The sequence below is a fragment of the Stegostoma tigrinum genome, chromosome 41, assembly GCF_030684315.1.
Source record: "Stegostoma tigrinum isolate sSteTig4 chromosome 41, sSteTig4.hap1, whole genome shotgun sequence".
NCBI classification, from domain to species: domain Eukaryota; kingdom Metazoa; phylum Chordata; class Chondrichthyes; order Orectolobiformes; family Stegostomatidae; genus Stegostoma; species Stegostoma tigrinum.
Genome location: NC_081394.1, coordinates 834,942 through 849,167, shown reverse-complemented (window position 1 = coordinate 849,167; position 14,226 = coordinate 834,942). Strand labels below are relative to the sequence as shown.

Here is a 14,226-nt window from a genome sequence, read left to right as displayed (position 1 = left end):
CATCCATCTCACCACCACCCCGAAACCCATCCAGCGACCACCCCCACCCCGAAACCCACCCGGCTCACCACCCCCACCCCGAAACCCACCCGGCTCACCTCCCCACCCCGAAACCCACCCAGCTCACCACCCCCACCCCGAAACCCACCCAGCTCACCACCCCCACCCCAAAACCCACCCAGCTCACCACCCCCACCCCGAAACCCACCCAGCTCACCACCCCCACCCCGAAACCCACCCAGCTCACCTCCCCACCCCAGCTCCCCCAAGCCAAAACCCACCCAGCTCACCACCTCCCCCGCACCCCAAAACCTACGCAGCTCACCAACCCCACCCCGAAACCCACCCAGCTCACCACCTCCTCACTTTACTGATCCCCAAGAGTAGATTGATAGAACTGACATTGGCCGGGTTGGATCTATCCTGCTTTTTGTGTATAGGACACACCTGGGGAGATCCCAGCGCTGTAACTGTTCCGGAACACCTTGGCGAGGGGTGCAGCAAGTTCTGCAGCACAAGCCTTCAGTACTATTGCTGGGACATTGTCAGGGCCCACAGCCTTTGCAGTGTCCAGTGTCTCCAACTGCTTCTTGTTATCACATGGAGTGAACTGAATTAGCTGAAGACTGGTATCAGTGACGCTGGGACGTCTGTAGTAGGCTGAATGGCCTCCTCCTGTTCCTGTGAGACAGGCTCGGGAGGGGGGTGTTGAATAGCCTCCTCCTGTTCTTGTGAGACAGGCTCGGGAGGGGGGTGCTGAATGGCCTCCTCCTGTTCCTGTGTGACAGGCTCCGGAGGGGGTGCTGAATGGCCTCCTCCTGTTCCTGTGAGACAGGCTCGGCAGGGGGGTGCTGAATAGCCTCCTCCTGTTCCTGTGTGACAGGCTTACGGTGGGAGTTTAATGGCATCTTGCTGCTCCTGTGTAACAGGCTCGGGGGGTGGGGGCTGCAGATACAGGAGGAGGCCATTCAGTAAGGAGGGAGTTGAATGGCGTCTTGCTGTTCCTGTGTAACAGGCTTGGGGAGAGGGATCTGAATGGCCTCCTCCTGTTGCTGCAGCCCCCAACCCCCGAGCCTGTTACACAGGAGCAGGAGGAGGCCATTCAGCTCCCCCCCCGTTCCTGTGTAACAGCTTCAATGAAGGGACTGAATAGCCTCCTCCTGGTTCCCGCCTGCAACAGGGACAGGGGTTAAAGTCTTTCCAATCCTCGTGGAGCTGACAGTGTCTCCCCAAACACTCCCCCAGCCCCTCGCGGCGTGCAGCCTCCCTCCGAAACCATGCGACCCTTTGCCGGAGAGACCAGAACTTTGGACTCACTCTCTGAGTCAGAGATGTCGGACTCCTCGAACAGGGCATAGTAGGACCACTGCCGGGCCGTGCGGCGGATCGACTTGCGCTGGAGCTGGGTGTCAGCTCCCAGGCTCTCCACGGGGGCCAGGGAGGCTTCGCCGTTCTTCACCTGCACCTCCTCCACCGCTGCCTCCAGCATGTACTCGTACGCAGCGTAGCCCTGGCTATCCGGCAGCCATTCCTCATCATCCTTACCCATCACCGGCCGGGTATCTATGGCAGGCAGGAGTGTGATCCGGCTCCTCTTGCGTACTACCGTGTCGGGTGGGGGGGGGGGGGGGGGGGGGGGGGGGGGGGACAAAATCGATCAGCAACAACCACAAGCTGTCGCAGTCACCCACAATCACCCCAAAATCCGGTAACACCACGAGACAACGCAACGTTCGCTACAGGAGAGTCCGGGATTTCTTGTGTTTCTGATTCCCATCGCTCCACCACTGACGGCCGTGCCCTAAGCTCTGGGATCCACTCCCTAAACCCTCTCTCAGTGGTGAGGCCACTTCTGGAATACTGCGCTCAATCCCGGTCTCGCTGCAATAGGAAGCATTCTGTTGCACAACTTGAAAGGGTTCAGAAAAGATTTACAGGGATGTTGCCAGGGTTGGAGGGTTTGAGCTACAGGGAGGGGCTGGATAGGCTGCGGCTATTTTCCCTGGAGCTTCGGGGGCTGAGGGGTGGCCTTATGGAGGTTTATAAACCACGAGGGGCATGGATAGGGTGAATAGACAAGGTCTTCCCACCCCCCCCCCCCCACCCCAGGGTGGGGGAGTCCAAAACTAGAGGGGCGTAGGTTTAAAAGGGACCTGAGGGGTAACTTTTTCACACAGAGGGTGGTGCGTGTATGGAACGAGCTGCCAGAGGAAGTGGTGGGGGCTGGTACAGTTACAGCATTTAAAAGGCATCTGGATGGGGACATGGATAGGAAGGGTTTAGAGGGATATGGGCCAAATGCTGGGAAATGGGACTGGGTTAATTTACGCTATCTGGGTCAGCATGGACAGGTTGGGCTAAAGAGTCTGTTTCTGCGGTGTACAGCTCTGAGCCTCTCCCCTCTAAGGCCTACCATTTCGCCTGAGCTTTCATTTGCCTGCCTGTGATACATATACGCACGCGCAGGTTGGGGGGGGGGGGGCGGAATTCAGACATTCTCTCTGTGCTCAATCTCCTGACTCCCCTTGTCTCTCTGCAGTGTTTCTGTTTGCGTGCCCACCCAATGCCCAAATTGAACTCGCTTCCACCACTTCCCTCGGCAGCATGTTCCAGACCTGAACGATTCGCTGCGTGAAAAGTTTACTTTCACCTCACTCCTTTTGTAAACTGTAATAGAACATAGAACAATACAGCGCAGAACAAGCCCTTCGGCCCTCCATGTGGCGCCAACCTGTGAACTAATCTAAGCCCATTCCCCTACATTATACCATCGTCAACCATATGCTTCTCCAAGGGCTGTTTAACTGCCCCTCGTGTGGCTGAATTAACTACATTGGCAGGCAGGGCATTCCACGCCCTTACCTTTTCCGAGGATGATGACTTCAGCTTGTACGAGGGGGCATAGCTACAAATTGAGGGGTGATAGATTTAAGACAGATGTCAGAGGCAGGTTCTTTACTCAAAGAACCTGCCTCTGACATCTGTCTTAAATCTATCACCCCTCAATTTGTAGCTATGCCCCCTCGTACAAGCTGAAGTCATCATCCTCGGAAAAAGACTCTCACTGTCCACCTTATCTAATCCTCTGATCATCTTGTGTGTCTCTGTTAAATCCCCTCTTAGCCTCCTTCTCTCCAATGAGAACAGACCCAAGTTCCTCAGCCTTTCTTCATAAGACCTTCGCTCCAGACTGCCAAGCAGCATCAGAGGAACAGGACGGCTGATGTTTGGAATCTGGACCCTTCTTCAGAAATGGGGCAGGGGAAGGGGATTCTGAAATAAATATGGAGAGAGAGGGAGGCGGTTCGAAGATGGATAGCTGAGAAGATAGGTGGAGAGGAGACAGACAGTTCAAAGAGGCAGGGATGGAACCAGTAAAGATGAGTGCTGGTGGGGGGTTAGAACATAGAACAGTACAGCGCAGAACAGGCCCTTCGGCCTTTGATGTTGTGCCGACCTGTGAACTAATATAAGCCCACCCCCAACACTATCCCATCAGCATCCATCTGCTTATCCAAGGACTGTTTAAATGCCCCTAATGTGGCTGAGTGAACTACATTGGCCGGCAGGCGATCCAACCTTTGTGAAGCTGTGCCCTCTGCATAGTGATCCATTTCCGAGCGGGAACAGCTCCTTCCCAGCGACTTTGTCCAGCGTCCGCTCACAGTTTTGAATCTCCCTGTCTCTCAGCCCTCTTGTCCCCAAGGAGAACAGTCCTTGACTTCTTCAATCTGTCCTCAGCACAGAGCTTTCTCATCCTAGAATTGTTCTTATAAATCACTCCTGCTCTTTCTCCCTCTCCCCAATGTGTTCCCATCTTCCCGATAATGTGGGGCCCACAACTGGGCACAATACTCCAGTTGAGGTGTAACAAGGATCTTGTACAAGTTCCCCACCTGCCCCCCTGCCGAGGGCACCGTGTGCTTTATTCACTGCTCGCTCTCTATCCCCGCCCCTGTCCTGCCACCTTCAATGATCTGGGCACATCTACCCCCAGCCTCCTCTGATCTTGCCGCACCCGCTTTAGAATTGGAACCCCTATTTAATATGGATTCCAACGTTCTTGCAACCAAAGTACATCTCCTCGCACCTCTCTGCATTAAATATCATCTGCCCTCTCTCTGGCCCTCTCCACCGACTTGTCAATGTCCTTCCGGAGTTCCGCGCTGTCCCGCTCACAACTTGTTATCTGCAAGCTCTGAGGCTGTCGCCTGCACAGCAAGATCCCGATCATTAATATATCTTGGGAAAAGCGAGAGTGCCGATAATGACCCCTGGAGAGCCCCACAACAAACATTCCCCCAGTCTGAGAAATAGCCATTGACTGCTAGCTATCTGTTTCCTGTCCCTCAGCTGATTTCGTATCCTCATCCTCTTGGATCTGTCGTGTGGCATTGAATCGGACTCCTTCCGCGAGCCCATGTAGACTACACCAACAGCAGTGGCCTCACCGAGCCTCTCTGCTAGCTTGTCACAAACATCCAGCCAGATAAACACTGCTTCTGTCCCTAATCTGTTTTATAACCTAAGATTTGTAACTAGGTAGGCTGTATCTATGGTGATGCTGTGCGTGAGGACACCATGCACTTTTCGCTGCACTCCTGTACTTGAGTACATGCAACGATAAAACCTAATACTATTTTCACTGAACGATTCAACGCTGACTATTGCGAGTCAATCTATGTTTTTCCAAGTGACTTATTGATTTCTATCCTGAATAAGTGCTTTGAGAGGTTTCCCCATGGATGAAATGAAACAGACTGCTCTGTCATTGCTGGGCTTCTCCTTATGACCTTTAGAACACAGAACAGTACAGCAGAGGAACGGGCCATTCGGGCCATTATGCTGTGCCATTGACGCCAAATTAAACAAAATGCCTTCTGCTGGCCCTTGGTCCACAGCCTTCCATTCCTTGCATATTCACGTGCTTATCTAAAAGTCCCTGAAATGTCCCCCCATCAAAGCTGCTTCGACCACCCACCCCCTGGTACTGTATTCCTCACTCCTACCAACCTCGGTGTAAAAAACTTGCCCCTCACTTCTCCTTCAAACTTTCCCCCTCTCACACCGTAGTATTAGACATTAGACATGTGAGAAAAAGATTCTGACCGTCCACCCGACCGGTGCATCTCACCGTTTTATTGACTTGTATCAAGTCTCTGCTCAGCCCGTGAGGGGAGTTTTTCTAGCCTCTCCGTGTAGTTCATACTCACTAATCCAGGCAGCATCCTGTCTTATAAAGCTGCAACATGAACATCCTGACTCTTGCTCTCAGATCAAAGAAGACAAGCATGCCATACACCTTCTTTCTCAAACAAGGCAATTCTCCAGAACACCCACACCCCCTGACCCCGACCAGTATCGGGTCCAGGGACCACACAGTGTGCTGCTGTGCATTCAACCGCCACCTCCCTCAATAAACTAGGATGCATCTCTCCGCTGCAACAGATTATCCAGCACCACCCCCTCATCAGATCTGACCCCTTCTAGTGTCTAAGTGTGCTCCTCTGTTACCAGGGCCTGGCCAGCATCTGGCTCAGAGGGAAAGGTAGATACAAAGGACTGATTTCACACCTCAGCCATGCACCCCCGCCTCCACATGTAGAGCCGACTCAACCCAGAGAGTGGTGGATATATGGAATGCTCTGCCCCAGAAGGCAGTGGACGCCAACTCTCTGGATACTTTCAAGCAAGAGATGGATAGAGCTCTTAAAGATAGTGGAATCAAGGGTTATGGGGATAAGGCAGGAACAGGACACTGACTGTGGATGATTATCATGAATGGTGGTGCTGGCTCGAAGGGCTGAATGGCCTCCTCCTGCACCTACTGTCTATTTCTCCTTCGACTGCTATTTCCCTGTTCGACAGCTGCAATCAATCCAGCCTCAGGTAAAACGCAATCAGCACTTCTGTGACTGTCAAGGGAGCTTTACTCTATATCTAACCCCATGCTGTCTCTATCCTGGGGGTGTTTGATGGGCCGGACAGTGTAGAGGAAGCTTTACTCTACATCTAACCCCGTGCTGTCTCTATCCTGGGGGTGTTTGATGGGCCGGACAGTGTAGAGGAAGCTTTACTCTACATCTAACCCCGTGCTGTCTCTATCCTGGGGGTGTTTGATGGGCCGGACAGTGTAGAGGGAGCTTTACTCTGTATCTAACCCCGTGCTGTCTCTATCCTGGGGGTGTTTGATGGGGCGGACAGTGTAGAGGGAGCTTTACTCTATATCTAACCCCATGCTGTCTCTATCCTGGGGGTGTTTGACGGGGTGGACAGTGTAGAGGGAGCTTTACTCTGTATCTAACCCCGTGCTGTCTCTATCCTGGGGGGGTTGGGGGCGGCAGTGTAGAGGTGGCCGTGTGAAACCACCCTTACCATTAGCGAGGCGTTCCTGCCGTTTTCGCTCTATTTTGTCACATTTCCGCCATCTGTAATGACAGGATAAGGAAGTTTAAATTAAACACAGATCAAGGCCATTTGTTAATGCTGTCTCTTCGACAGAGCCACCTGTCTCTGTTGTGTGCACCACCTCTGCTTTCTCCCACTGGATCCTGGAAGTAGTTTCTAACAAAGCTGTTGCTAGTTCACAGCCTCGGCCCTCGCGAAAACACGTTGTGCTGCCTGTACAGTGGGGTGAGGGGTTGAATGGAGCTCATATGCAGGAGGGGCTGCTGTCCTGCACCGGCCTGAGGCAGCACTCAGTAGAATTGCTAAACACCAGAGGTTGCACAGCCTCAGTGAGTGCCTGCAGGCTGGCAGAGTGGCTTCACCCCAGTGCCCACCTCCTCCCCGCCGCCCCGTGTCGGTCCTGCCCTCTCCCCGCCGCCCCGCGTCGGTCCCGCCCGCTCCCCGCCGCCCCGCGTCGGTCCCGCCCTCTCCCTATAGCCCTGCATCGATCCTACTCTTTCCCCGTAGCCCTGTGTCAATCCCCAAATCAATGCCACTGCCCCGTTTACTCTTGTCCCCATCCCGGGGCAATTCCTGCACCAATCCCACTCACTCTAAGTTATCCCTTTGCCTGTTTGCGGGATTGTGCCGTGCACCATCGAGCTTTCACATTATTGCAGGGAGCCGACTCGCAGAATGGAAGCTCTCTATTAGCTGTGCAACTTCCTGAGCAGGGGGGCAGACACCAGAGAGGCGGGAGTCCAATCGTTCCTTCGTGATTCCGCGTCTGCCCATCACCCACCCCCCGCAACAAACGTTTTCCCTTTACGAGTCTTTTGTCGGATTCACATAACGGGCTGACAGGATTGGTTCTGAGAACTCTGTTTGAACGCTCCGTTCTGGGCAGTGCACCTGACTCTCAGTGGCTTGGACAGGGGGCACGAAGCTCACAGGGAGGACGGAGAGTGGCTAGAGAAGGCCTCGTCGCTCCAGCGAGTGGGAACGTACTTACACGCAGCACTGCTTCTTGGTGTTGCGGCCGCCAAACTTGGGCTTGTCCAGGCAGTTGACACACTTGCCACAGTCAGCAAGGTTACGGCACCCCTTGCAGCTGCCACACCGGTTCCCACGGCGTTTGGGCTGGCCAATGGCCAGGGGCGGCTTGGCCTCTTCCTCCACCGGAGTCGGCAGCAGAGCCTCAGTCGCCTCGGGCACCTCCTCCGCCTCCCTTTCAGTCTTCATGGTGGGCAGCACGGGCACCGGGCTCTCAGGCTCGGAGGACGAGGTGTCCGCTGCAGCGGGGAGACACAGGAAGCGAGTGTCAGCATGACCCGGAATGCCAGGGGAGGACAGCAGGGAATGGCAGGCGTGAACAACAGCGGGACAAGGAGAAGGTGACAGAACATGTGAACGACGGTGTGTGAGGACAGGGCAAGAGAACCAGAGCGGCCACGAGCCACAGCGGATACAATCGACCATGGGCATGAATGAGAGCGCACGAGGGCATGGCAGGAGAATGGCAGCAGGCGCAAACTGGAGCAGAAATGACTGTCTGCAGGTGTGAATGCCAGCGGGTGAGAACAGAAGCGGGCATGAGAGATAGCATGTGCGGTCAAGAGGGGGCACGGTCGAGAGAGGGCATGGACGGGCAAGCGAGCGCGATAGCGGATGAGGTGAAGGGCAGCCGACAGCAACGTAGGTTAGCGATGCGATAACACGGTGTGGGGCTGGAGGAGCACAGCAGGCCCAGGCAGCATCAGAGGAGCAGGGAAAGCTGACATTTCGGGTCGGGACCCTTCTTCAGAAAAAGACAAGAGTGTGGTGGAAAGCGGGGGGCACAAGGGTGGTGGGGTGGGGGAAGAGACGGAGAGAGAGGGCTACAGCAACTTGAGAGGGGGGATGTGGACAAACAGAAGGGAGACGGAGAGAGAGGGAGGAACAGATGGGGAAGGAGACCGGGGTGGGGGAAGAGGGGGAAGGGGGGAGAGGGGAGGGGGGGAAGAGGCGAGAGAGACGGTGGGATAGAGGGGTTTAAGAGAGGGGGAGAACCGAGGTGGGGGGGGGTGAAGAGAGAAAGGGGTAACCACCATGCAGGTCCCCTCCCGTCCCCCTGTTAACTTCCCCCAAGCTCCTGGAAGTGTCCCCTCCACCCTCTGGACCTACCCCCTCCACACCCAGTGCGCCCCACGCCATCAAACACTCACCATCCACTGGCGTAGCCATGATGCTGCCTCGTTCATGCATGGGCAGGGCACTGAGCCGCGGGATATCGACAGGAACCATTGCCCGCGGTTTACCCAATGCCACAGCCGCACGCCGACACACATGCTTGATCCGTGGGCCCGGAGTGGTCTGTGCCTGCTTCAGAGGGGTGGCAGCAAACAATAACTTCAGTTAACAGAGTGACACAGTGAGAGGCAGGGAACGATTGGCAGTCAGGAGAGAACCGGGGGGTCACGCGGGGGAGAGAGAGAGAGAGCGAGCGCGCAAGGGAGCGAGAGATAGATATGGAGGGGGGGGGGGGGGAGGGAGAGGGGAGGGAGGGGCAAGAGAGAGGGAGAAATAGAGGGGTTGGTGGGGGGGGGAGAGCTAGGGTGAGAGCACAGCGCAGATAGGATGAACTGGGAAGTCAGGGGAACGCCGGGGACATAAGAGGGAGTGCTGGGTGAACGGGAGAGAGGGGGAATGCAGGAGAGAGAGGGAACGCCAGACAGAGAGGGGAACGCCAGGGGGAGGAGAGGGGAAGGTGTCAGTATTTACAGGGGTGCATCCATGGGGTATCGTGTCAGTATTTACAGGAGGGGAATCCCCGGGAAACGTGTCACTATTTACGGGGGGGGGAATCCCCAGGGAACGGGGAACATGTCAGTATTTACAGAGGTGCATCCCCGGGGTATCATGTCAGTATTTACAGGGGGGGAATCCCCAGGAAACATGTCAGTATTTACAGGGGGGGGAATCCCCGGGAAACGTGTCAGTATTTACAGGGGGGGAATCCCCGCGAAACGTGTCAGTATTTACGGGGAATCCCCGCGAGACGTGTCAGCATTTACGGGGGAGGGGGAATCCCCAGGAAACGTGTCAGTATTTACAGGGGCGGGGGGGAATCCCCGGGAAACGTGTCAGTATTTACAGGGGCGGGGGGGAATCCCCGGGAAACGTGTCAGTACTTACGGGGGGGGGAATCCCCATGGAACGGGGAACGTGTCAGTATTTACAGGGGGGGGGGGGAATCCCTGGGAAACGTGTCAGTATTTACAAGGGGAGAATCCCCAGTGAACGTGGAACGTGTCAGTATTTACAGGGGGGGAATCCCCAGGAAACGTGGAACGTGTCAGTATTTACAGGGGGGGAGCCCCCGGGAAATGTGTCAGTATTTACAGGGGGGGAAAATCGCCAGGGAACCTGTCAGTATTTACAGGGGGGAACCCCCGGGAAACGTGTCAGTATTTACAGGGGGGAACCCCCGGGAAACGTGTCAGTATTTACAGGGGGGAACCCCCGGGAAACGTGTCAGTATTTACAGGGGGGAGCCCCCGGGAAACGTGTCAGTATTTACAGGAGGGAACCCCCGGGAAACGTGTCAGTATTTACAGGGGGGAACCCCCGGGAAACGTGTCAGTATTTACAGGGGGGAACCCCCGGGAAACGTGTCAGTATTTACAGGGGGGAACCCCCGGGAAACGTGTCAGTATTTACAGGGGGGAACCCCCGGGAAACGTGTCAGTATTTACAGGGGGGAACCCCCGGGAAACGTGTCAGTATTTACAGGGGGGAACCCCCGGGAAACGTGTCAGTATTTACAGGGGGGAACCCCCGGGAAACGTGTCAGTATTTACAGGGGGGAACCCCCGGGAAACGTGTCAGTATTTACAGGGGGGAACCCCCGGGAAACGTGTCAGTATTTACAGGGGGGAACCCCCGGGAAACGTGTCAGTATTTACAGGGGGGAACCCCCGGGAAACGTGTCAGTATTTACAGGGGGGAGCCCCCGGGAAACGTGTCAGTATTTACAGGGGGGAGCCCCCGGGAAACGTGTCAGTATTTACAGGGGGGAGCCCCCGGGAAACGTGTCAGTATTTACAGGGGGGAACCCCCGGGAAACGTGTCAGTATTTACAGGGGGGAACCCCCGGGAAACGTGTCAGTATTTACAGGGGGGAACCCCCGGGAAACGTGTCAGTATTTACAGGGGGGAACCCCCGGGAAACGTGTCAGTATTTACAGGGGGGAACCCCCGGGAAACGTGTCAGTATTTACAGGGGGGAACCCCCGGGAAACGTGTCAGTATTTACAGGGGGGAACCCCCGGGAAACGTGTCAGTATTTACAGGGGGGAACCCCCGGGAAACGTGTCAGTATTTACAGGGGGGAACCCCCGGGAAACGTGTCAGTATTTACAGGGGGGAACCCCCGGGAAACGTGTCAGTATTTACAGGGGGGAACCCCCGGGAAACGTGTCAGTATTTACAGGGGGGAACCCCCGGGAAACGTGTCAGTATTTACAGGGGGGAACCCCCGGGAAACGTGTCAGTATTTACAGGGGGGAACCCCCGGGAAACGTGTCAGTATTTACAGGGGGGAACCCCCGGGAAACGTGTCAGTATTTACCTCCACTCTGGGTCTCTTCTCATCCAGTGGTGGAGAATCGGTACCAAGTTTATGTTTCATGGCATCGACATCCTCCTGATCGCTGTCAGTATCAGATTTGTCCATCACCAGCTCCTCCTCTTTCACAGGAACCTTCAAATCTCGGCCAGTTTGCAAAGTGAGCTGCTGCAGAAACACAAGAGAGTAGGAGAGTGAGAGTGAGAGACAGCAAACAGGAAAGCGAGAGCAGGCAGGGCAGCGGGAGAATGCGAGCAGCCTGGGAGGGAGAGAGAGCACACAGGCAGCAGAGGGTGACTGGAAGGGGGCGAGAAAGAGGGAGCAGGAGATAGGGAAAGGGACTGGCAGCAGGAGGGAGGAATGGGGAGCCGGGGACAGAGAGGGAGGGTGAGCCAGCGAGGGAGTGGGAGAGAGAGACAGAGGGAGGGAGGGGAAGCGGGAGACAGAGAGGGGGGAGCAGGAGAGAAAGGGAAAGACAGGGGAGCGGGGGAGAGAAAGGGAGAGGGAGATAGAGAGCGGGAGATAGAGGGGAAGAGAGAGAGAGAGAGAGAGAGAGAGAGAGAGAGAGATATATAGAGAGAGAGCGCGCGCAGGTGCAGGGGACAGAGAAGGAGGGGAGCGGGTGCAGGGGACAGAGAAGGAGGGGAGCGGGGGGTGGAGAGAGAGAGGAGCGGGTGCAGGTGACAGAGAAGGAGGGGAGCGGGGGAGAGAGAGAGGAGCGGGTGCAGGGGACAGTGCTTACCTGCTGTGACTTCCAGTGTTTCTGCTGGTCGATTTTGATGAGCTGGACCTTGGCAGCTTTCAGGAGGTTGACCATGCGTTTGTCCATGGCGGACATACAAAGCGAGTGATTGGCCAGGTTCTGGGTCCTCTCCAGCTCCATCTCCTTGCTTAGCTCCAACGGGGGGGTTACGGAACCCTCCTCCTGCTCCCCTCCCGGACTCACATCCCCAACACTCTCTGCCTTTGGACCACCATCTGTCTGGGTCTCCCTGTCTCGTGAGCGTTCAGTCGGCCCCTCCAAAACCCCTCCCGCCTCCCGCTGCTCCCCCTCTCGGCCTTCGGGAGACTGAGGGGGTGCGCTGTCCCCATGCTCCTGAACCCCCGGGAGGGGTGACGAGCTGGGCGGGGGTTGAGGTGAGGAGCTTGGAGACGGCACATCCGACACTCCCTGGGGGGAGAGATGAGGCTCTGTCTCTGGGGGTCCAGAGGGTGGTGGAGGGGAAGGGGGAGGGGGCTGGGGGTGTGTTAAGCCTGGCTCAGGACGCCAGCTGCGGGTCCTCATGGAGTGGGCGGGGGGCGAGGGAGGCGGCTCCGGGGTGCGTGGTTCGGGGGCAGGCACATCCTCTGAAGCTGGGTCAGGGGCGCGGCAGGAGTAGGGGTGTAGCAGCGCAGTGCTGGGGCTGACAGGGGAGAGGTGGAGACTCCCGAGGACCCCCCGCGGTGTCTCGGGCTGGTCAGGGGCGGCGCCCCAGGTGAAGGTGGGCTGGCGCAGAAGAGACCGGTGGCCGCTGGGAGGGAGGGCCGAGAGCTGGGGGGCAGGGAGCGGAGGGGACGAGGAGCTCCCGGGCTGTGGGTCTGCCGGATGTGCCGACGGAGGGGGGCGGCATGGGGTGGGGGCTGCGGGGTTGCGCCGGGGACGCCCCGGGCCCCGGCCCGAGGGAGGGGGGCAGGGTTCGGGGGCCAGCGCGGCCCGAGAGCACCCTCCCCTCTCAGCCCCGCCCTCGTCGTCCACAAAGCGCCTGGGGGTCCTGATGAGGCGGGAGGAGCGGGCACTTACCACGGGCATGATGAACTGGCGGATATTCTTCAGGTACTTGGACTTGGCCTGGCGTGGGGGGGCTGCGGCACAGGCTTGGGGAGGGGCTGGGGGAGCGGAGGGAGGGGCAGGAGGAGCAGCGGCAGGGCGCCTCTGTGCTGCAGTTAGTGGCGGTCTCCCGCGCCCAGGGTGGTGGCTCTGTGCCGCCGGCCTCCCCCTTTGCCTAGGCACCCTCCTCCCCTTGCCTCTCCCCGCCAGCGCCTGGCCCCTGCCCCTGGGACCCTGGAGGCGCAGGCTCCTACGGGGAAGCCCTGGGCCCTTCCTCCGCCGCGCAGTCTGGCCCAGTTTCAGCGCAAGGGGGCACTTGGCTTTCTGCCGCTTCTTGGTGTTGGCCTGGTGCTTGAGCAGGAGCGAGAGGCCCGGCCCGTGGCGCTTTGGTGCTGCCCCAGCCTCTGCCCTAGGGGGCCTGGGCACGACCTTGCGGTGAGACGGTCTACCAGGACCACGAGGGCTGGGTGCGCTCCCAGCCAGCGGCGGGCCTCGCCTGGGAAGCTGGGATTGGGCCCCATCCTGTATTCCCTGGGGATGGAGAGGGGCTGGTGGTGGAGGCGGAGAGACAGAAGGTAGTGAAGGGGGCAAAAGCTGTGGGTCTTTGCGTGCGACGTGTTCCTTATTCTGGCGATCTGCAGGGAGGCAGAGAGAGAAAACACAACAAGGGTACTGCTTTGCACCGACACTGTTGGAGTTTGAGTCTGAACACTTGAAGACCTGTGAAACATCACTGTGGCCGCTAACTGGCTGCCTCCCTCTGGAGCTGGGGGAAGAATGAGGGGTTTGGCCATTAAAAACTGAGACAAGGAGGCATGTCAGTCTGATGGAAATCCCCCCACTCCCCCACCTCCCCCGGACACACGGAACAGGCGCTTGATCACAGAACAGATTCAAGGTCAATATCGATCAATCTTTGGAGGTATCTCAAATCTGGCGATGGAGTTTGACAGGACAGTCTCTGGGATAACACAGGAATAGGGCAGCAGGAAAGGGAGAGAGCAGGGCCAACTGTTTTACTGAAAATGCTAACATGTGTCACACCAGACAAAGCAGATGAAAACTGACAACAGCCCCCAGGGTGGCAGAGGGAATCGAAAGCTTCATGAAGGCAGTAGGAGTGTGTTGGAAGACAGAGGTTTAGGGAGGGACAGAGACACCAGTGAAAGTGCCGTCACTGACGCAGTTACACATCACAGCCAAGGACAACTGCTCCCAGCAGCGCCACACTCCCTCGGCGCTCACCCTCCGACAGCGCGGCTCTCCCTCGGCACTCACCCTCCGACAGCACGGCGCACACCCTCTGACAGCGCGTTGCTCCCTCGGCGCTCACCCTCCGACGGCGCGGTGCTCCCTCGGCGCACCCCCTCCGACAGCGCGGCGCTCACCCTCCGACAGCGCAGTTCTCCCTCGGCGCTCACCCTCC

The 14,226-nt window shown here is 57.4% G+C and overlaps 1 protein-coding gene across 1 annotated transcript in view; it reads right to left on the bottom strand.

The window, feature by feature from the left end:
* Positions 1-14,226, bottom strand: part of kmt2bb (lysine (K)-specific methyltransferase 2Bb) — a 107,301-nt gene that overhangs the window by 66,813 nt on the left and 26,262 nt on the right. Inside the window, 6 exon segments of the mRNA XM_059641272.1 lie at positions 1,318-1,602; positions 6,376-6,428; positions 7,400-7,679; positions 8,592-8,748; positions 10,997-11,161; positions 11,736-13,435. Of these exon segments, the coding sequence (XP_059497255.1) occupies positions 1,318-1,602; positions 6,376-6,428; positions 7,400-7,679; positions 8,592-8,748; positions 10,997-11,161; positions 11,736-13,435 (2,640 nt within the window).